This window comes from Lepidothrix coronata, unplaced genomic scaffold (genome assembly GCF_001604755.1).
Source record: "Lepidothrix coronata isolate B3197 unplaced genomic scaffold, Lepidothrix_coronata-1.0 Scaffold317, whole genome shotgun sequence".
In the NCBI taxonomy this organism is placed as follows: domain Eukaryota; kingdom Metazoa; phylum Chordata; class Aves; order Passeriformes; family Pipridae; genus Lepidothrix; species Lepidothrix coronata.
The window spans coordinates 187,496-209,761 of record NW_016690497.1 but is presented as its reverse complement, the minus strand read 5'-3'; the positions used below and the strand labels follow the sequence as shown (position 1 = coordinate 209,761).

Genomic DNA, 22,266 nt, shown 5'->3' with positions numbered 1-22,266 from the left:
ACAAAGGTTAAAATCCAATTTCAGAAATAATTTCTGGTCTAAAAATATTGTTGCCCACAAAGGTACTTGGATTTGTTTAAGGCTAATAAGGTGATTCTTCAGATCTGAGATCTTTCTCTAGGGGAATTATTGAATACAGATATACTTGTCTCACAGAGGCAGGAGGCCAGACACATAAACTGTTATAAACATGTAGCCAAGTATCTCTAGAATGAGACTGTGTAGGATGTGCAACTGACATACACTTGATGTATTTGTCCTCCATTTTTTTCTTACTTTTTTACAGAGGACAAAGGAGAAAGCTTTGGAGTTTTTTTGGTTGCTGTTGTTGTCCTTCTCTTCTTTTTTTTTCTTTTAGTCTTGTGTAGCAAAGGACCATAAAGAAAATGAGGATTGTCTTTGGTTTTGAAACAGAAGATCTGTAGAAAGAGAGCTGTCACTAAAGCAAATGTCATAAACACACTGGAAAATGTATGTTCAAAGGCTGTGACTGTGGCTTTGGTTGTCTTCTACAGAATTATATTAATTTCTTATCCTACTTCTAACAGCTGGGAAATTATTGTGAATAGAAACTATATTAATCAGTGCTGAATTTCAGTTTTAACATCTTGAGGTGATAATTATTGAATGAAAACTTGGACTCTTTTGATGTTTTCTATTAGGTTTATATGTGTCCTGCTGAGCTTGTGGCCAGTGTAATTTTGGGCTTCTCCTTTGCCTATTATGATTGTTTTTGTTGTTAAATCAAGATGACCACTTGTGTACTAAGATTGGGAAGTCTGCAGAACTTGCAGCAAGGTTTGCTTTTGTTTGGATTGAGAGAGCTTTTAGCAAAGATGTTGCTAGTCCTGTCTATGAAGGACTATCCAGCTGCTTGTTATGTTACAATGAAAACAAACGCCTTGCCTTCCCTAGCTCTCCAAAGCTTGTGATTCAAGGCAGTGCTTTTTAAGTAATTTGTGTCTGCCTGGAGTGTCCATGTAAAGATGATACTATATGTGTTGAAGGGATATATTGGCCCTCTGGGAGAACAATAGTTCTTCCTTTAGATGCCATTTAATCTGAATGTAAGCATAAGCATTAGTAGGAAGTGTTTTAAAATTTTAATATAAAGGCAAAAAAACCTCAGAATGAAAGTCTCAGGTTGCTATGAAAAAAAAAAATATAAGTGATTATGCTGTATTTTGTATATTTGGGGTTTCTGTAAAGCTTTTCCCTAATATTTGTAAAAGTTGTATTAAGCATGACACTTTTAATAACTTCAACTATCACAGCTTTGTGGAGTGACTTACATTTTAATATTTCAGTTGGTACTGTTCTGTTCTGATTTTGGGGAAGAAGTTATGCACTAAATTTCTGTATTAAAATAGAACAGATTTTTTTTTTCTTACTTTAAATGAAAGGGAGTGATGACTTCTTGAGTATCTATTTGGTTTCAAAATTAGACAGTCTCCTCCCCTCCCCTCCCCTCCCCTCCCCTCTCCTCTCTATTCCTGTATCTCTCTTCTGTTGGTTGGGGGGTTTCTGGTTGCCATTTTTTTTTTAAACTTCTGTTTGTTTTTTTTTCTTTACCAAGTTCTTCTGAAATTTTCCTTACATTTCTAAAATGTCTTTTTTTTTTTTTCTGTTATACAACTATTAACATTTTGTAATGGTCTTCCTGCCTACTTCTTGTTCAGCAGCATCCAGTAATATGAACACTATGAATGGACTATGCTTCAAGGTTCCCTGTTAAATGAACACTTGACAGTTCTGAATTCTTACCAGTACTGAATTCTGCTGCTTTTATTCATTTTAATTCTTCTTCAAATACATTAGTTTATTACTGTACTTGTACATTCATTCAGAGGTGCAATAATAAGTAGACCTTGAACTGAGAGCTTTTAAGTGCTCTATTGTGCAGTAGTACAGTCATAAGCAATTATTTTGGGGGTGCTGTGGGGCAACATGTGTCATCATATTTAGTCAGATGGCAAGCATGTGAATCCATGCTGTCCAAGGCTTTGTTGCTGCAAGCACAGTGTTGCAGTGCGTGGATGCAGTGGCATTGTTTTTCCCCCGTGCAATTTGTTTCTGTGTCACCAATTCATCTGTATTTTAAGGCTAAGATCTGCATCTAACAGGGATACATTGTCCTAAAGTTAGAATTATGAGGATGGAACTGGAGAGAAAGAAAACATTTGCTTTTCCACTTTCTGCATAGGAGAAAGGCACTCACTCCATCGGTGTTGTGTTAAATATCAGAGGGTGTCTTTCATGGGCCAGAGCCATATCTCTTATGTAGCTGGAAGAATTCTTCCCAGATGTTGCAAGAAGCAGATAGGTCCTTGATGAAAACTCTCCTTGGCTTTTTCACTACCTCTTGCTAGCCTTATGCACAGTTAAACTTGTTTTGTGAAAGATTTGGAGATGCTTATTCTTAACTTGCCTTGCAAAAAGTCATCGGACTTGTTATTTTTATTGTTACCCTCTTTCTTGATGGGATTTCCTGGAAATAGTCTAGGACAGACTTCAGTAAATATGGACCTCAAATAATAGTAACTTTTGGTCAGTACTGTTAAATGCCAGTGTGTGGTTTAAGTGCTGTGAAACATATGAATGTTCCTAAAGTGATAGTAAGTAAAGAAAATTCTGACAAGGAAAATTTCTCAATTATTGAGATGGTCGCAGACATGAAGGTATGGAGATATCAGATGGGCAAAAATAGAAAACACTATTCATGGGAGTTAATAAGCTTGAAGTCTCTATAAGATTGAATCCACTAAAGAGTAATATCTCCTAGAAATTATGTTTTTACTGAAATATTTGCATTTCTTACCTGATTTTAAGCAGTTGGGCATCACTTGCCAGCCTTACTGCATAGCCAAGGAATGCAGATACCACAACGCAAATGCTCACCTGGTCATGTGATGTTGCTTACACAAGTAATAGTTGTAACCAAAGAGTATAAATCATGTAGTTTAAAATAATAATAATATGAAACCGATATTATAAATCACATTATGTAACTTAAGGCAAGGTGTTCAAAACCAGTTACAGTAATCCAACATCACATTTGCTGTTTTGTAAAGAATACTTCCTTCTCTATGCAAAAATTTCTTGATACTCAATATTCTAGGTATGTGAACTTTAAACTTGTCAGACTGTTGTAACATATTTGAAAATTACAGTAATTTGATTGAAATGTTGCCTATAAGGCAAAAGGTTCAGTTAATAGAATCCACATGTAATTAAAGTGCAGAACCAAATGTAATCAGACCCCAGTGACTGGTGCCTTCATATTGATAGTTTTACAGTGGCCTCTGGGGTTGAAAGTTTATGTTAAAGTTACTAATGTAGCTATGCTTCAGAAAAAGAGCAAGACAGTTTAGCTGTTGTAAGAGGTATGACAATGTCCCAAAGTGAGAGTCACACAACAAAAGTAGTTGATAGTCTGAATTTTAGGGGTGTCTTCCACTTGACAGGTGGAAGAAGCACAAGATTGCTGGAGTGTACTAGTCAGAGAATTGCATTCTGCAGCAGCACTGCTAAGTAAACATTCTCATATGGGGGATCTTGCTGTGAGCAAGTAATGGTGTATTTTTTTTAATAATATAGTTACTTGATTTGTGTGAATTCATGTTTGAATCATCTGAAAGTTATAGACAAAACACTATGTACCAAGCCACAAAAGAAGTTTAAAAAAATTTCCTGAACTTAAAAAAAAAAAAAATATTTTCTCTGGACAGTTTAAGACTCGACATCCTGTGTTAGAGTTCTCTAATCATCACCAGCACAATTTACAATCAGAACACACAGAGAGCCAGTTCAGACCAGCTCATCTGTTGACTTTGGCAGAAGCCCTTAATCTCACTGTGTGCAGCTGCCACTTGAGAGCTGGGGACTCGGCAGAGAGCCGGAGGAGGGTGGGATGCAGAGTTGGTCAAGGCATGAACACATAGGCCTGCTTCATTTCAACAGCCATACACTGCTTTTTTTTATACTCTTTTCATTTTACAGCCTTTTTTTTTTCTAACCTGAAATTAAATGAGGACCTCTCATGATCCACTGCGCTCCAGGCATAAGAAATTGTAATGTATGGCTTCCAGAAACTGTCCCGTCAAAATGTGCTTCTGATTAGGTGGCTTAATTACAGCTGTGAAAACAATGTTGATTTAGGCCTCAAGATTCCAGTGCATGTCAGCCATTATTAGCTAGCCTTGGACTGAAGCCACCATTTTAAAACTCTGTACCACTAAAGTCACACACTGCCTGACAACTTTTTATTTAGGCAGAAATGTTGCCAGAAGCAACACATTTTATGCAAAATATTTTTCGTTGCGCAAATTTCAAATGTGACACTGTTGATGCACATAAAATTGGTTGTTATGAGTGGACCTCACCAAGTCCAAAACCTAACTTTTGCAAAAAAACCCCCACCCCAACATCTCTCCCCCACCATTTCAAATAGTTTTTATAAAGTTTGACTGACATAATGCTTAATTTTAATTCCTTTAATTCAGTTTTATTCCGAATCCAGCATGTTGGTTTAACCACCCAATTTTATTGCATCTAAATTTTCCTGACAGTTTCATTTGCTGTTGGGAAATAAAATTGCCATTTTTGCAACATGGGAAATAATGGCTAGTTTCAAAACCAATATGTTTGAAACTTCCTTTGCCTGAAGCAGGTTAAGGCACACAGTCAATTTACTTTAGGGGGAAAAAAGCTCATTAAATAGTTTTTAATATTTTAATATAATTTAAGTAACTGCTTTCACAATGGGCAGGCTTATTAGGCCCATGTATTTACACCTGCAGAGGGGTAAATGTTTGGGTAATTAGGTGGTTTCCATTAATTCAGTTTTTCAATTGCAGGGTTAATGCTGTAAACACTGTAAATGGACACAATGAGTTTGCTGCATTTAAACATTACATTTCCACTTGTACTATTTTACTTTTCAGTGCTTAAGAAAGAGGGTTAGGTGAGGTTGGTTTGTTTTTTTCGTTGGATTTTGTTTTATTTTGGTTTGTTTTTTTTCTTTGTTTGGTCTGTTCTTCGAGTCTCCTTAATGACATGAATTGGCTAAGGAATATGAGTGAATGTGTGTGGGTGTTAACTCTGGGCAGAGGTCGGTACTTTGGAAAAACAAGATCCACTTTCTCACTTCACAGTTGCCATGAAATTCCAAACGTCCATGCTGTGTGGTTTAATGGAAACCATGAAGTTCCTAAATGACTGCAGGTTTGTTCCAATGTTAAGCGCAAAACAAATCTTTCAAGTCATTGGCTAAGTCCAAAAAAAGAGGGGTCATTTTTTCAGGAAGGTGATCTCCTTTCCTTTTTTTTTTCCCCTTCGTGGTTTGCATTTCTATGGCATTAAAAATATGTTTCTAGTAAGGTACTGGAACTACCAGTTCACAAACAAGGGTCCTCAGTTCCCAGGACTGAAAACAAGACATTTGGAACCTAAAGCTGTACCTAAATGCAGGCCAGTGCAACAATTATACCTCCAGGAGAAACTAATTGGAAATGGATTTAGAGAAACTAAAGATTTGGATAAGGAGGCAAGTCTAAAGTATAGGTTTAAGTTTGTCCTGTAACAAATCATCATGCATTCATTCTCTGCCTGCAGCAGATTAGCAGAGAGCAAGGCAGTTGAATGCCTACACTTTATTTTATTCAGTTTTTGAAGGAGAAATACTGGAACAAGCCAGTTTTCTGTTTTCTTTGCAAAATGGTATGTAGGGTTTCCTGAAAGTGAATGTTTCAGAAAGGCCCCACTTGCCGTGGAGGGCAACTGTGAGTTGGGAGACAGCCATGTGATGCCATTTTCCTTATTAAGACACCTTTGCAGTGGTAATATGCAATAAGGTTTTTTCACCTGCTGCGTACATTTGCTTTGTTTGCCACACACCCCTGTTTCTTTTGCCTTCTTTCCACACCTGCCAAAGGGACATTTCCAGCACATCAAATTAAAAGAAATTTTTGTATATTATTACATATATTGTTAATGCTGCAGTAGAAATAAAAGTATTGGGAGTGCTAGACAGGCTGTTATTTTGAGAACTGGGTATTATAGACCAGGACATTTAACCCTGCGAAAAAGTTTTTACAAAAGAACAGAGCCAAGGACACAATTTTACTGGCTTTATAAAAGAAAAGGAATTTTCTCTACAAAGGCAGACAAATTCACTTCTTTCCAGACTCAAGGACTTTTACTCAGGCCAGAAGGTGCTTCCTTCTCCCTTTTGAAGAAGTTATTTCAAGAAAGAGAGCCGGGAAGCTTCTATTATTCCCTGCTAAACTGTGGGTTAAACATAAAGGGAACGTCTGTTTGTTCTGTGACTCTGAATATGCTGAGAAATTTTTGGAGGGGATTAAAGCATGTGCCTGAATGAGTCTAGCTCAGATACTTAAATGGCGAATGAATCCATGCAATCCAGTCTGTCATCTTCCTGATATTTTCTTGACATTTTAAATTTAGATCCTACAAGGTATACTGTTGTGAATAATTATTTTCTTGTTTTGACAGCTGTTTGGTTTTGTTTCAAACTAAGTATGTAAAGCATTTTTTATAAGGAGAAAATTCAGTGCTGATCTTTAGGCATTAACTTTGATAAACAGTGCAAGATATGTAGGTGCAACCTGTGGATTCGGGATGACAGATGAAAAGATTTTTGTTGTCTTTTGTGTTGTTTCTTGTTTACTTTATACCACAGCCTAGAGCACAGGGTAACAAAAGACAAGAATTTGATCTAGGGCAGTGTTGCAGGAGTCTGCATCTTTCTCACCTAGCCTGCATCTATGTGCAGCATATGCCCCCACTTATAATGTAGGATGGATAATGTTACATGCACCCATTAAAAAAACCAACAAACCCACACTTTAATTTTGTAAAGCAAAATCTCGTGTTTAAAAGTTAATGTTTCCCTCTGGATGGCAGAAAGACAATCATAGCCCCAACACGAGAACATCTGGTGCCAGCTAGCTGGCAAACTTCCCTCCACAGGAGACAACTGTCTCTGATGCTCCATCTCCTCTTAATCTCTGTTTCTGGGGCACAGACTGTGGTAAGGTCATGGCAGCACAAGGCTGGGTATTGTCTCCATCCTGAGTCCACAGCAGACTTCTCTGCTGAGAACTACTCTACTCAGAACTAACCTCACTACTCCACGCGGAGGAGGGTGGATCCTTCTGAGGTCAAAGGGAGGTAGTGAGAACATTAAAGAAGGGTAGCTGCAGACCACAGCAGTCTACTTTATTTTGTACCTTTCTAGAACTTATGAAATCAGATTGTTTTTCTGGTGGTTTACTCATGCTCTCTTCCCTTGCCTCCTCATATAATTGTGCATATTTCCAAGTTTTTCAACTGTGAAAAACTTTTGCGTTCGTTTCTGTGACATTTTTGCAGTAATGTGTTTTTTGTCGAAATACACGTGTTGAAATACCTGCTTCCATTTTCTTGCATTTTGTATTTAAGTATGAAAGTTAATGTGAGATATGACAAAAACCCAAACCTTTTAAATATGCTAGAGAGTATGACTTGTGGAGATTAAAAGACAGGAAATTCAGAGTTAGTGCATGAAACATAATATTTCTTAACTCATAATATTATTCCTGTAATGTTGACATGATTTAAGGGCATACAGTCAGCAAGTTGCATCTTACTGTGTCTTTTTATTGGGTTTTACGTATTTAAGACAGACTGATACTTACCCAGCATTTGTTTATTTATTTATTTGGTTTTGTGTCTAAACTATGTATAAAAACTTTTCACGGAATTCTGTGAAACCAACATTATGTAGTGAAGGCATAGTTTTTGTAGTTGATCTTAGTAAGGACCTATTTTCTGCAGTGACTGGGCTCTGCGAAGCAGCTTGACCTGTTGAATAAATTAGTCATTGAACAAATTTTAAAAATTTGAAATGAATACTCAGTAGGGTAAAGAACTTCACTGTCAGCCTAAAGGATGTTATTATGATAATAATCTTGATTATTCAAATAACGCTTGTTTTCTTCAGTTTGTGTAATAGTTCAGTTAAAGAAAGGGATTTAGAAAGAAATGTGTTTCTTAAACTATAATTTTTCTTCTCCCTTTTACAAGAATTTGGGGGTTTTGTTGACTCTTTTCAGAAATGCCAGCTTTTATTTGTTGACAGTCAATTCACCCTTGTTTTTGTATTTGTAATGGAAGGAAGCGTACCTTTACAATGCACAGTATGATAAAATTTACTGAAAATATGGGCAAGAATAGTGTGGTTAATCACCAGCAGTGTTTCCCTGCTACATATGATGATATTAGGAAAGCAGTGACATTATGATGATGCAATGGTTCCATTTCATCCTTTTCAGATGGTGTAACTTCTTCAATTCCTAAAAGAATTTCCTCTTTTTAGAGAGGCAGCTATAGAGCTTTTAAAGGCATGTTACTCTAAGACACCACACTTTTGGATCTGAGTCTCAATTGAAATTGGCCCATAAACCCATAGTTTACTCAGTAAATGTCACCATAAAGCGACCGTTGCAAGACTGGCCTCTCTTAAATTTGTATGTTCACCAGTACTTTGAAAGCCTTTTGCCCTATCTAGGTGTTGCAGGTGATTTGACACATACAGCCTCTGAAGGCCAGAACCCCAATAATGAAATAGTTCACTAATTTTTCAGCTTTTGTTGAGTATTGAGGGCCTCCTTTGATCACAGAAGCTTGTATGGTGGTTATATGCTTATGGTCAGGGACTTTCAAGACTTGTGTGACATCAAGTTTCCTTTCACATGGTCTGTTAAATCTATTGTACTCTTTTGGGAGTCTGAGGATGTACTGTAACTTAACCAGGACTTTGCAAAGCTTCTTGACACTTGAAGTCCTCCATTTTAATTTTAATTTGTGTATGTCAAAACATCCTATTGCTTTAGGTATTTCTAGTTTAATTTAATAACGTAGTGAAGTTTACTACACTTTAAATAAGAGATTTTTTAAAAGAATGAAATCTAATCAGGAGCTCTGAATGAAGGAATTTAATTAATAATTCTAGAATGTACAAGGCATGCCAAATTATTGAAACATCCCTGTTTTCTTTTTTTTTTTAGAAAACTCAATTTTTTTAAGTTGTGTTACACCTTTCTTGTTTTGCAAACCAAAAAGCTGAAAAAATCTATCTCCAAGCCTTCTCCTATGTTCTTCATGACTCTTCTGATAAAAATTTTACATTCCTGATGAAAGTTTGGAATATTGTATGTGTTGGTGGTTTCGGTATTTTGAGCCAGTTTTTTTATTTGTTTGTTTGTAGTGTTATATATGGTGGTAATGGTGTCCTTTTTTTTGTTTAGTTGGGGTTTTTTATTGTTTTTAACTCTGTACTTTCAGAACACACATTTGGCATATATATATATATATATATATGAAAGGATGAAATTCATTTAGGATTTTTTTTACTGTTTATTCACATAATATACGATTGGTATGCAGGATGTATTAGTTTCCTTTGTCTAGTGGACTCACTCAAACTGCAAATTCAGCCTCACAGAAAGTGATGATCTAGATCTGAGCTAACAGCAGTTCTTAGAGGCTGTGCTCAGGAATCTAGGAAGTATAAAAAGTTCTGTTGAAGTAATTATTATATTTTTAAATTTATTTTTAGTCTGAAGTATAGTTGTATATATAAATTCAGCCAAACCCAATAGAGACAGTAAACCTAGCTCACCCACACTCAAGTTGTTTATAACTGATAAGCTTGATTCCTTGCCCAGTTAGTGTAATTTGGATCTTGCATTTATGAAAGACCTATATGTTAGCCATCAACTGAAATTTAGCCTAAAATATTTTTTCTAGGCTATTCAGATATCAACTGATACTTATAAGCACTACTGCTGTAAAGCCAACTGTTTTCCCTGACCATTACTGTTACAAAATTACCCTTTAGAACTCTCTTGAAGACAGAACTGCTTCAGATGTTGCATGTAATCTGTGGGAGAGGGAGTAATTCCCTCCTGAAATTACTTCAACTAAGTTTTGCTGGGGATTAAAGTCCTTGCCTTAGATAAGCAAAGAAAAGTTAGAAAACTATCCTAAACTATAGGGAGCCAGATATACCTCTTCCTGTTGAATCTTTCCATAATCTAATTTACAGGGGAGTGGGATGGAGCCCTTATCAGGATTTTGGCTGGGAGGTAGCAGCCTACACATCTACAGTGTGCACATCTATAAATCTGGGCTATCCAGAAAATGTACATGTCTTGGCCAGTGCTAAAAGGGTGGAACCCTTAGTTCTCCTAATACCTTGATGATTTTAATAATAAAACTTCATTTTGAGAAAATTAAATTTTCATTAGTAGTAGTTCACTTCTAAACATGTGGAATAGGTCAGACATTTTTTGTACTATCATTAGAGGATCTTTTTACTACTATTACTACTACTACTTGGTTTAATACAGTTATTTAGATTAACTGAGACTTAGATTAGCCTGTAGGCTAATGCAAGTGCAGGTGTTCTTACTCAAAATGCAAGTGTTTATATTTTTGATAACAGATTCCAATCAGTCTGTTTTTCAAATAGGTGCAGATAGGTTGCATAAACTATGTCTATATCCATTTTATGCTCCTAAGTCCATTGTCTCTGAAGAGCTAACATTAATCTGCTCTCTGTTAGGGGCTGGGAAAAGCTGTCAGTTCTTGAAATCAGCGTTTCCCTTGTCACTTCCTGATTATGGACAGCACTAGATTATATTCTCTCAACCCAATGAACCAAAATAACTTTTTGTTCACCTGCAAGTTTTTGGGGAGATCTGCAATAATGTTCACTTCATTTTAATTCTGAGAAATACCATTTTTCTGCGTGGAATCTGAGTGAAGTGTTCACTACATTTTTTTTTTCATTGCTGCAAAACTACCATTTTTGAATCAGCAGCCTCTTCCAGAGGTGTACAAGCTTTCAAGGTGGCTTGCTGCTTTTCACCACCTTTCATAAAGATAAGTTGGTTCTATGTCCTTGCCATAAATTCCTGGCAAGAGAGGTGTCTGCTTTACATTGCAACCAGTGTATTTCCTTTTTGTTTTCCTTTCGTCGTGCTTTGGGCTTCTCTTGAGCTTTCACTTTTTACAGCCTGAATGTCTGCTTCTCTTTGTGCAAATCAGATTTCTTCTGTGGAAAAAAATGGCCTTTGAAAGATTTTTGAAGAGAACTGCCAAGGGAACTTGTCCCCATAGATAAATACGCTGCGAAAGCAAATAGATTATGTAACCTATCTGAGCAGCAAAACAGAATCTAAAAGAGCTTTGTGGATAGTCTTTTGTGTCCTGCCTCGTTGGAATTGTGTAGTTGAAACCCATAAGGCCACCAGAAGGCATTTGCTATAGTGGCTCTCCTAATTTCAGTGTCCAGAAACCAGTGTTCAATTCAGACTGTTCCACTCTCTTTGGCAAAGATTGCTTGAGCTTCATCAGTACATATTACCTACATACTAAATTTTTAAGGATCTTTTCTGATGAACTCTATGGATTTAATACAAATATACTTGAGAGAAGTAGTGGGCAAATTGGAGTATTCTCAAGGCACCTGTCTGCAAAGTAACAGAGAGTTTCATGTTCTTGTTTCTATATAAGCTATCAGGAGAATCTTAAAATGTTGATTTCCATTTTTTAATAGTTCATTTGTTTTTTTAGCTACATAGATTCATATTTCTGAATATTATTCCTCAAAAATTGCATATTTGGCAGAAATGGATGGCAAAAATTCATCTTCTGAATGTGTAAAGATTTTTTAATACAAGAAAGCTGAATCATAAAGACACTTGTGTTGTTTCTAGACTTCCCTCCTTTATGTTGTTAAATTATTGGAAAAAATTACTTTTTCCCCTCATTCCCCCTGAATCAAATTGCTGATACAGTATATTTTTGTTAATTGTAAAATGATTGAAGTATTTCACTGAATCAGCGTAATTTCATTTCTTGCCAAAATGTTTACGATTATTAGTACTAGGATTTGGCATTAAAAGTAGTCTTGGTAAAAGGTATGTAAACGTGCCACTGGCAAAGATCTGCTGTCCTTGTCCCACTTAACAGCAAAATGCCTAAATTGTAGTGCAGCAGTTCATCGCAAACAGACACAAAGCAAGGTAGCTTAGCATTTTGCTGTGCATGAGCTGTTAGAGGGCAAAGCAGACACCGTGCACCTTGACCACCTATTATGAAGCTTTTTGCTGCAATGTCAAGCGAAAGCGAGTTAATTGGGTGAAGCTGTAGAGCATGTTAGGGGCATGGTAAAGGGTTGCTGTCTGACAGCTGAATGGCAGCAGAAGCTAGTGAAGTGTGGCTGAGACCTGTCACAAAGTTCATGTGGACTGTAGCACAGTTGGGGAGATGAAATGTGGTTCTGTCTCACTTTCTCCCTCATTGCATTCAAGCACCTTAAGATTTCACAGTGTATGTGTCAAGCCTTGTTCTCTAAGCTGTTTTCTCCTAACACTTCTGCATTCAAATGATTGGACAGAAGATGCTAATGTTTGGCAAAATGAATGTAAATATACTTTTTTCCTTTTTCTGCTAGAGCAGCAGTATACTTGCAACTCAGATGAAACTTTGAAGGCTTACGTCAGATAGTCACACTGTTTAGGAATTTGGCTGATGGCTGAATACATTTCTCAAGAGAATATGAAGTTTGACACATTAACTGGTTGGATAGGGACTATTTTCCCACCAGCACTGGCAAAATAAAGGGCAATGGGGGGGACTACTTCATGAGCTGGTGCCTTAGTATGGTGTCATGAGTTTTTTAGTCTCTGGTTGTACTCCTCTTCTCCCCTTCCTGCTAGAAAGAAGCTAAGAGCTGAAAGGGAACACGAGAGAGAGAGAGGCTCATCTGAGGCAATGAAAAGCTGTGGGAAAACTCACATAATAGGAAAGCCTTTCTTGGAAGCAAGAGAAGCATCAGTTAAAGATAGCAACAATCTTATACACTGCTGCAAAACATGGCGTGCTGTCACAATAGTAAGTGTACAGTGTACCTTTCCATGTTGTTTGCAGCATGCAGCACAAAATAAAACAATAATCATTTGGGTTATCTACTCAGGTTCAAAATAAATAAATAAAAGTTTGCTTCCATTCTTAGACAAGTGGAAAGACAGTGGTAGGTGGCATGGGCAAAAAGTACAAAAGATTTGGAAATTCTTATTGAAATCAAAACAAACTGATCATTTTACCATGTAAAAAAGAGCACTACATTGTTTGTCTAACAGTTTGCTAATATTAGTGCAGTGCAGAGAATTTGATCTGAAAATAAGAGACTTCCTTGTATATTCCAATGAAATATCTGGTACAAAGACTTACTGTATAGGCTGTGTATGGACTTTGGCCAATATATTTTAAAAGCATCAGAATAAACTGTGGTTTAGAAAGTAATTATTCCATAATATAGACTAACTTTTCATATTTTGGTCTTTGGGAAAATGTGTTTTATAAAGTCAGGCTTTTGAAAAATGCACATAGGACATGACTAATTACTTTCAAAACATAAATATTTTGAAAGCTTATTTTTGCTAGACATATATGTCCTAAATATCTGTTTACCTAGTGAAGTGTTACAGTTCAGATTGAATCATGTACACCTTATCTGGTAAATAAAAGTACTGTGCTAAAGATTTGCCTGAACAGACACTTTATTTAAGATACATAATTCCTCTTTCTAAAATTACGTAAATGCATAGTTACATGATGGATTAATATCAGAGCTGTGGCATAGTCATTTGAGTTTGTCAATTTAATACATGTTTTACAAAGATACCTAAGTACAATAACGTTTAAAGAGGTCTATTGGGGAGACTATAACTGCCTTTAAAATTCCTGTGTGAAGGTATGTGTTCAAACAATGAGTGTTATAACAGTTCTGAGTATTTTTTCTTCTAACCTATAAAATTCTATTTTCTTATTCATCATGAGGGCATATAATGAGATTGGATCAAAATAGTTCTTATGAGAAGCAGCCAAGATTTTTTTTTACATCAATCACATTGCTATTAGATCTGATTTTGCTTCTACTCAATGACTAGCATTCTGCTCTTTGTAAGAAGTACAGCAGAGGATCTGGATAACTAAACCAGAGCTTTTTTTTCCCTAACAGTGAAGCTTTTACTATAACATACTCTATTGACTTGCTGCCAATCAGTAAGTTTCATACGGTTTTTTTGCAACTCTCAAAAGAAATCTGATTTCTTATCTCCGTATTGGGATTTTGATACCATATTCTTAAAAAATCCCCTCACTACAGCTTGAAAAAGAGTAATATGAGAATGTAGTCAAAACATGTGATTTTTTACTCTTTGTGGCGTGCTGTTTAATTGAGGTGTTGAAAGCAATACAAACCAATACGTTTAAATTTTTCTTCAATATGTGTTATCCAGAGTGAGACCTGTTTGCAGCTTATATCTTTTTAATTTCATTTTTTTTACATGAAGAAATGATTTTAGAACATCACAAGTTACTTGCATATTTCAACATTCTAACAATTTTTAAAATTAATTATTCTTACTTTAGAGAGGATTTTGTCCATGTGGCCAGCTGATTAAAGTGTACAAATAACAAACTGTTAATTGGTGTGATAGCCTTCACTGAGATCTCATTTCACATCTGCTGGTACAAATGCAGTAAATCTCATTTGTGCTTTGGTTCTCACGCTGCAGAGAGTCAAGCCCAGAAGGACTGAAAAGAGTGTTACAGATCTTAGTTGCTCATCCTGCTGGTTATCTCATCCTCATCGCCTCCATCATGTAGAAAAACCCAAGGCACTACCTCATTTTAACTATCTACTCGAAACAGTCATCTACATTTGCTACTGTATGGGTTCTTAATGAAGGTCTAACATAACTATTTGTTTACAGTAGCTGCAATATAGCTAGTGGTGAATCAGGAAATCAAAAGAGTCCATATCAAAGTGAACTGTTGAGGTAGGTGTTAGAGGCAACAACTGATTTTTCTCCAGCAATAGTAACAGAGGAAAGAGGAATCTTTAAATGTATGATTGAGACTGGATTTGGTGAAATATGAATATACACACACCCTTCAGCCTCTCTCTGGATATCTTTGTGTATTGGAATCCGTGTGTCTGTATATGTGTGTTTCTGCCTCTGTGTATGTCCATCTGTGTTTATATATGCATGTATACTCTTCCTTAAATGCTGACTGTTTTAAACCTCAAATATAACTGTCGTTCAGTATGTTAACTTTTTTTGCCATCTTTACACTTTGCAATGTTTTCACGTTTTATGACCTGATGAAATGATTGTTATTTTCACAACTATACAGTGCATTGGTGAAGGGCAGAAGAGCAATATGGCATCGTGTTTTCTTAAGTTTGGTTAAGGGAATATAGAATGCCTTCCTTTAGAATTTTTTTTCTTAATTATTAATGCTGATATACTGATATTATCCATAATCTTTCAAAGTAGGACGCCTAATATTTTGGTGCTGGAAGCTCTTCAGTGTTGAATTTTAACTAGTCTAACCTTTATATCTGTTTGACTGAATGTTGAGACTCATTGAAATATGAATCATGTTCCCATCAACTTACAGTCAGTGAATATTCTCTGGCCATCATCTAACAGGCTAACATTTGAGGAGTATTAAGTGTTTGATTTCAATTGATGGTAAAGTATATTTAAAAGTAATTTAATACCTTCCATGGTTAGCATGGTGTGTTTCTAATAACAGTGACAGGGAGACTGTAGAATAAGTTTGTTTATTTGATTAAAAAAAACACCTGGAAATTATAATGGAGGGGTATAAAAGTTCTCTGTAAGTATTTGTAGCACTTCAAATAAAGAAGGCTATTGTCTTCTAACACTAGTGCAGAATACTTGAGATAATGTCCTTTGTTTCTTTTTATTAAAGATAACTGTAGGTAGTCAGGTACCATGTATTTTAAATAAGTGTTTAAAACAAGAAGCAAACACTTGCAGATACTTCATATACATACCTTTGTGAAAGGTATTTAACAGTAAATGTATATTCTCCTTTTTTTGTTGTTGTTTTTTATTCTTCATTTTTTATTCCAGGAAACAAGAGGGAGTTCAGACCTCAATGTGGGTCCAAGCGAGAAATTCAGTCTGATCAGAGTTCTGTCCCAGATTTTTTGGCATTGCAAGCTGAACCTGACATAACCTACAGTGTTGCGCAGAACAGAGACAGTTCTCTGTCTTAAATCTGTTTCTTAAGCCTGGAATCACATCCAATCCCAGAAGAACAATGGAAAATGGATTTTCAGATTCTTAGTATCAATAGTCTTTTAGAAGGGGAAAATTGTATTAATGTAAAATCATGCAATTAAAGTGTAATTTTGTTGTTACCTTTGAATTGTAATTAACTGTATGTATTTTTTAATATAAATTTTACATTTCTATGAAAATGTGCACTTGTATGTTCACATTTCTGTGCTTTTCATTCTTTGCATACTGGAGCAGTTATTGTTTAAACTTTTATATATTGCGGTTGTTCATTTTTTATGTAGTATATTTTTAAATGTTAAAGAATGACACATTTTGGGTAATTTTCCTCAGACTTAAAAAAAAAATAAATCAATAAGCCATTTTAGTCTCTATCTATCAAAGTTGTTTCATACTTGTCTATTTTAAAGCAGGACTGCAATACTTTAATAGGATTGAGAGAGCTATTTGAAATGTATGCCAATGATTCCTGTCATTTCATGGCAGCCCTGCCATGGTTCACTGAGCCCCCTCTTTTCTCTTGTCAGCTCAACTGAAGACAAGCATTTAGTTGCAAACTTTAAGCAGGTTGTGCAAAACAGAAATGATGTGACTGCTTCTCTTCCTGCACAATAATGTCACTGCTGGTCAATGTGAGAAGGTCAGGTTGCTCCTTGTAAAGCTACATGATACCACTTGCCTATTTGAACAAGTTAAGTTAACCACTGAATCTGGTCCCTGCAGGCACTGAAAACTCACCCTTTCATCAAGTGTGCATTTCATAAGAAAGAAGAACAATTGTGGAGGGAGGATTTCTGATGATATGTTTATATACTTTATAAGGACAGTTCCCAAACCAGTGTTGCAGTTAATATATTTAGTTTAAACTGAAAGACTTTAAAGTAATGGCTGTTTTGACCTTCAAATAGACTCCTTTTTTGTTGTTGTTGGTAGGACCCAAGAGTGACGCCCATCTTTGATGCTGACAGAATTTAAAACAAGGCCATTGCCCTGCATTTTCTGCCTTGTAGCACACAAAAGTAAAATTGTATGTCAGGCCGAGATGTCGGGGAGCTGACAAGATGCCCCAGTGACATTTCAGCTGGAAAGAGCAAGTGTCTTGCAACCAAGTGGTCAAATATCAAATAATAGGTCAAGCAGGAAGGAGCTGAGTTCTAACCACAAAGAGGTTTCTGGTAACTTACTTGACAAGCTTTTGGGTGCTTTGTGGCTTGACAAAGTGATGTTCTGTTGAGTATCACTAGACAGACTGTTCTTTATTGCCTTCAGAAGATCAGACATTGACATTGATTAAACTCTTTAACCCTTAAAGGTTAAATCCTAGCAGTTTCATCATTGTGAATGAAGAACAAAAGAAATTTTGAAATATACCATTTGTTTTCGTATTAATCACAGAACTCCCTGGTGCTATTAACTTTTGATGTGCTATGTAGTTTTTGACAAAAAGATTGAATGCAAAATCTATGTAATAGATTGTTTCTTATTATGGGCCAGTGATACATTAGAAAAATAATATTATGCATTATGGAACCTATAATTTCTTCTAATATGTCAAATGTACGATTTGATTTTTAGAGCCTCAGGACTACTACTGAAATTCCATTTTGGATGGAAAACAATATTTGCATAAATGATATACCACTTAAAATGAACAAATCTTCCAACTACCCTTGTTTTCAAGTACCCTAGAATCATAGAATATTCTGAGTTGGAAGGGACCCACAAGGATCATCAAGTCCAACTCCTAGCCCTGCACAGGACCATCCCCAGGAGTCACACCATGTGCCTGAGAGTATTGTCCAAATGCTTGAACTCTGTCAGGCTTGGTGCTGTGACCACTTCCCTGGGGAGCCTGTTCCAGCACCCAACCACTCTCTTTTCCTAATATCCAACCTAAACCTCCCCTGACACAATTTCAGGCCATTCCCTGGGGTCCTATCACTGGTCACTACAGAAAAGAGATCAGTGCCTGCCCCTCCTCTTCCCCTCAGAAGGAAGTTGTGACTGCAATGAGGGCTCCTCAGTTTCCTCTTCTCCAGGCTGAACAAACCAAGCCGCTCCCAATATGGCTTCAAATTTACAACAGAAGAACTTTATTCAAAGAGTTTTCAGATATTCTTTTACTGTGCAAATCCGTTGCTCACAGCCATGATGTGCTTGTATATATGTATATTAATACAGAACCATGCAATACCAGATAATAAATCCTGTAGAACTCTTAAGTGTGAGAGTTGGCTAATAGAGGCATAACATTCCTTTCCTTTACGGTGGTATATTTAATCTTGAATAATGAAGAAAGTTTTTGTTTTCCTCCAAGTGTCAGGACTCCACTCTTTCTGACAGTGACTGTTCTTCTTAAAGGCACCACAAGTACTGTATTATGCTCTTCCAAATATAGTGTCAAAGATCTGCTATACTTGTACAAAGAATGAAAGAATATATTTTACTTGACATTTTACTGTCTATTACGTATAGAAGCATGCATGCACTTAATTTTTAACGTATATTCTAATGTTAATCTATAGTTTGAGAAAGAAAGTGCTTATTTTTTGCTAAGCAACCTCAAACTACGCAAGATTTGCAGCATATTTGTCCCTTACCTGTCACTGCAAGTGTATGTGGCAGTGTACATGTAGGGACAGAAAAAGGATTTCTTTCTGAAATCTGTTTTTCTTTCTGAAATCACTGTCTTACTGAGAATAGGACTATCTTGTCCATTTACTCCAGTTACAGCTCCAAGCATGGGTTTGTGTGATTTCACAGGACCATAGCAATGGCAAACTGACTGTAGTTAATAGGAACAGTCTAGTGAGCTGTCATTTCTCGCAAGAACTAGTTTCTAAGTTTTCATTGAAAGAACGGTTACCTCATTCACTCTAACTATTGACCAACTGTGAGTTATAGACTGTTTTTCTTAAAGCTATCCACTTTGAAGGGACTTCGAAATATTTTTTGTTTGTCTATCAGATGTCCCATTTGTAAAGAAAAGCTCCTCATTTCTTATGTTGTGAAGAAGTTGTAGAGTAGTAAACTGGATTATTGTTAGTGCAATACTCCTGAATTACTTTTCCAAGCATCTAATAAGTTGAAATGTGTGATAAATTCCAAATGAATAGAAGATCAGAAGATCCCCTGTTGGTAGTTTACCAAAGCATAGCTTTCCCTATCTTTTGGGCACACAATAAAAATTGTGTAGAATGTGGCAACACAGTTCAGTAACAGTAGCTGTCAAAAAGAGCACCCTTACTGTTTTAAAGAGCATCCTGACTGTTTTATATCACCTGCTCTCTCTGCCTTGCTTTGAAAATTGCAGAGCTTGAGACTTTGATCCTTACTTTCAAAGCTTTTCATTGTTCAGGCTGGGAATTTCAAGAGGACTGCTTCCACTACTCCATGAGAACAATGAGTTTCCTTAGAAAAAAGCCCATGTTTGGTGGGTCTAGAATACTGTCTGTGTTTTTTTAAATGTGGTCCAACAACAGATCTGCCTTCTGGTCAATCTCAAAATTCATATTAATTTATTTACCCACAAAGGAACTCATCTCTGAAAAGAGACTGAAATGTATTATTTCTTCTGTGCAGTAGGTTTTATAGCAGATAGTGCAAACTATGTGTGTGCCTGTGTGCCACATGTATGCATATTTCTCAGCAAAGATTTTGGTTATTGGGCTGACTGCATTATGAGTCCACATACTATAAGCAATACCAGTAGTACTGAGGGGCTTTTTGGCTCCCCCTATCTCCCATACCTATTTGCAAATTCAGCAGAAGCTTTATTGCCTGTCAAGTTTGATAGACAATTATGGTAGTGTCCACCATTACTGGAAAAGGTCTTGAATACCTTTACCAAGTTAATCCAAGGCAGATGAGGTTGGACGGGCACCTCTGGAGATCAAGGAGTCCAGCACCCCTGCTCAGAGCACAGTCAGCTACCACAAGTTGCTGAACATCATGCCCAATTGGGTTTGAATACCTGCAATGGTGGTGTCTCTTTTAACAACCTGTTCCTGAGTGTTCAGTCACCCTCAAAGTAAAGGCATTTTTTCCTATATTAAAATGGAATTTCATGTGTTTGAGTTTGTGCACATTGCCTCTTGTCCTGTCACTAGGCACCACAGAGGCTCCATCTTCTTTACTTTGCAGGTTTTTACACAGGTTGGTGATATCTCCCTGAGCCTTCTCTTTTACAGGCTAAAAAAATCACAGCTCTCTTAGCCTCTTCTCATATGACAGGTACTCCACTCATTTTACCAGTCATCTTTTTGGTCCTTCACTGGGCTCACTCCTGAATTTCTCTCTCTTGTACTAGGGAGTTCAGGACTGGAGCCATTACTCCAGATATAGTCACCAATGCAGGGAAAAGATTGCCTCCCTTGACTTGTTGGCAGCTCTCTTCCCGATGCATCCCAAAGAGGCTGTTAGCCTCCTTTGCTACCAAGGTACATTTCTGCCTCATGGTCAACATGGAGACAGAGAACCTCCAGGTATTTTTCTGTCAAGTTGCTCCCCAGACAGTTGCTCCCTGGATAGTCTTGGGTCCCCAGGCTGTCCTGGTGCATGAGGTTATTCCACTCCAGGCAGAGGACTTTCTTTTCTTTCTTGAACTTTGTGAAGTTCTGTCAGCCCTTCTCAAGTCTGTCAAAAGTCCCTCTGGATGTCAGCAAAACCTGATCTAGCAACCACTTGTCCCAGCTTAATATCATTGCAAACTTGTGAATTGTCCACTGGGTCTCATTGTCCGGGCCATTAATAATGTTATTCATCCATATTGGCCATGTATTGATATCCTGGGATATCCATTAGTGACTGGCCTCCAGTTGGACTTTGTGCTGCTGATAACAATCCTTTGAGCTAACCAGTTCAGACATTTTTGAAACTGACTTACTATCCATGTATCTAGTCCATGTTTCCTTACTCAACAAGTGGGCCATTTCGTTGTGTAAAGGGCTCTTCAAGTTCCCAAACACTACTAAAGCCCTGGATTAAGTGAAATGCAATATTTTATATAACCTCTTTGTCATTTAGGTCAGTTTGATCATTTGATCACTTATAAGAGCATCTGATCATGCCGCTGTCATTGTATACTTAGAAGGTTTCCCAGCACTTTAAATTTTAGATAAATCCACATGTTCAGTGGTTTAACTTAGATCCTAAAAATATTTAAACTCCCATCTGAAATACAAAATTACTTTAGTAGCATTTTTCTCCTGATGTTTTTTATTGTTCTTTGATTATTCTCCAGTGAATAAAACCCAGAAAACCCTTGGCAGCTTCACAGTTTGGATCAAATATATGTCAAAGAACACCTCTCTTCCACTGCTGGTGATGAACACTAAGCTTATTCAGCGTTTCTCTCTCCATCCTTTTATTGGTTGGTCTTGAAATCCAAACTAATAATATGAATCTATTAGGACATTCTTTCCTATCTTGTCATCTTGCCAGTATGAAATTACTAGATTTTGTCTAACTTTTGTGTTCATAACCTCATTGGTTTTGGACAATCATTTTGCATCATACTCTCCATATGGCCCAAAAATATAGCTCTGTATTTATTTGGAAAGTGTTTAAATGTCTTCTTTCCTCTTTACTGAATATTCACCTAAACCAGTGGAATCTACAGTGATTTCTACATAAATTATTTAACATCTTTACGTACAATGTTTGAACTGGTTTGATAGGTTCTCTGTCTCTAATGTGACTTCAGTTTTACAAATGTAGACTTGACTTTCCATTAGGTCTCTGCAAATTGGCCTTCACTATGACTGGGAGAGGGAAGGTGACATGCTCTTTGTCATGCTACCGTGGATCTGATTGATGTCAGGGGGAGCATCATGTAGGAATTTTGGGCAATTTATGTAATTTTATGTATTGTAGATCAGTGCTTAGCGACGGTGGCCAGGCCACGCCATGCTCGGATGGTGGCCAGGCTGCACCACACTCCCGGCAGTGGTGACGGAGGTTGCGCTCTCGTGGGAGCGGAGAGGAGGAACATCGGAGCACACAGAGGTTTACCAGTCCAATTTGGGGGAGGGGAGGGGGGTCAGGCAGGCAAAGGGGTCCCCAGACCGGCGGGAGG

General features: G+C 36.8%; 1 protein-coding gene across 3 annotated transcripts in view; it reads left to right on the top strand.

Annotated features, from left to right (window-relative positions):
• CCDC171 (coiled-coil domain containing 171) overlaps positions 1-16,622 on the top strand; it is a 150,705-nt gene extending 134,083 nt beyond the window's left edge. For 2 of the 3 annotated variants that reach the window (XM_017837923.1, XM_017837921.1), the window contains one exon: positions 16,023-16,621. In XM_017837923.1, the coding sequence (XP_017693412.1) occupies positions 16,023-16,168 (146 nt within the window). In that variant the 3' untranslated portion in view covers positions 16,169-16,621. Of the gene's footprint in view, positions 1-16,022 lie in introns of all 3 variants that reach the window. The other variant, XM_017837922.1, reaches the window with a different exon arrangement.
• The last annotated feature ends 5,644 nt before the right edge of the window (positions 16,623-22,266 follow it).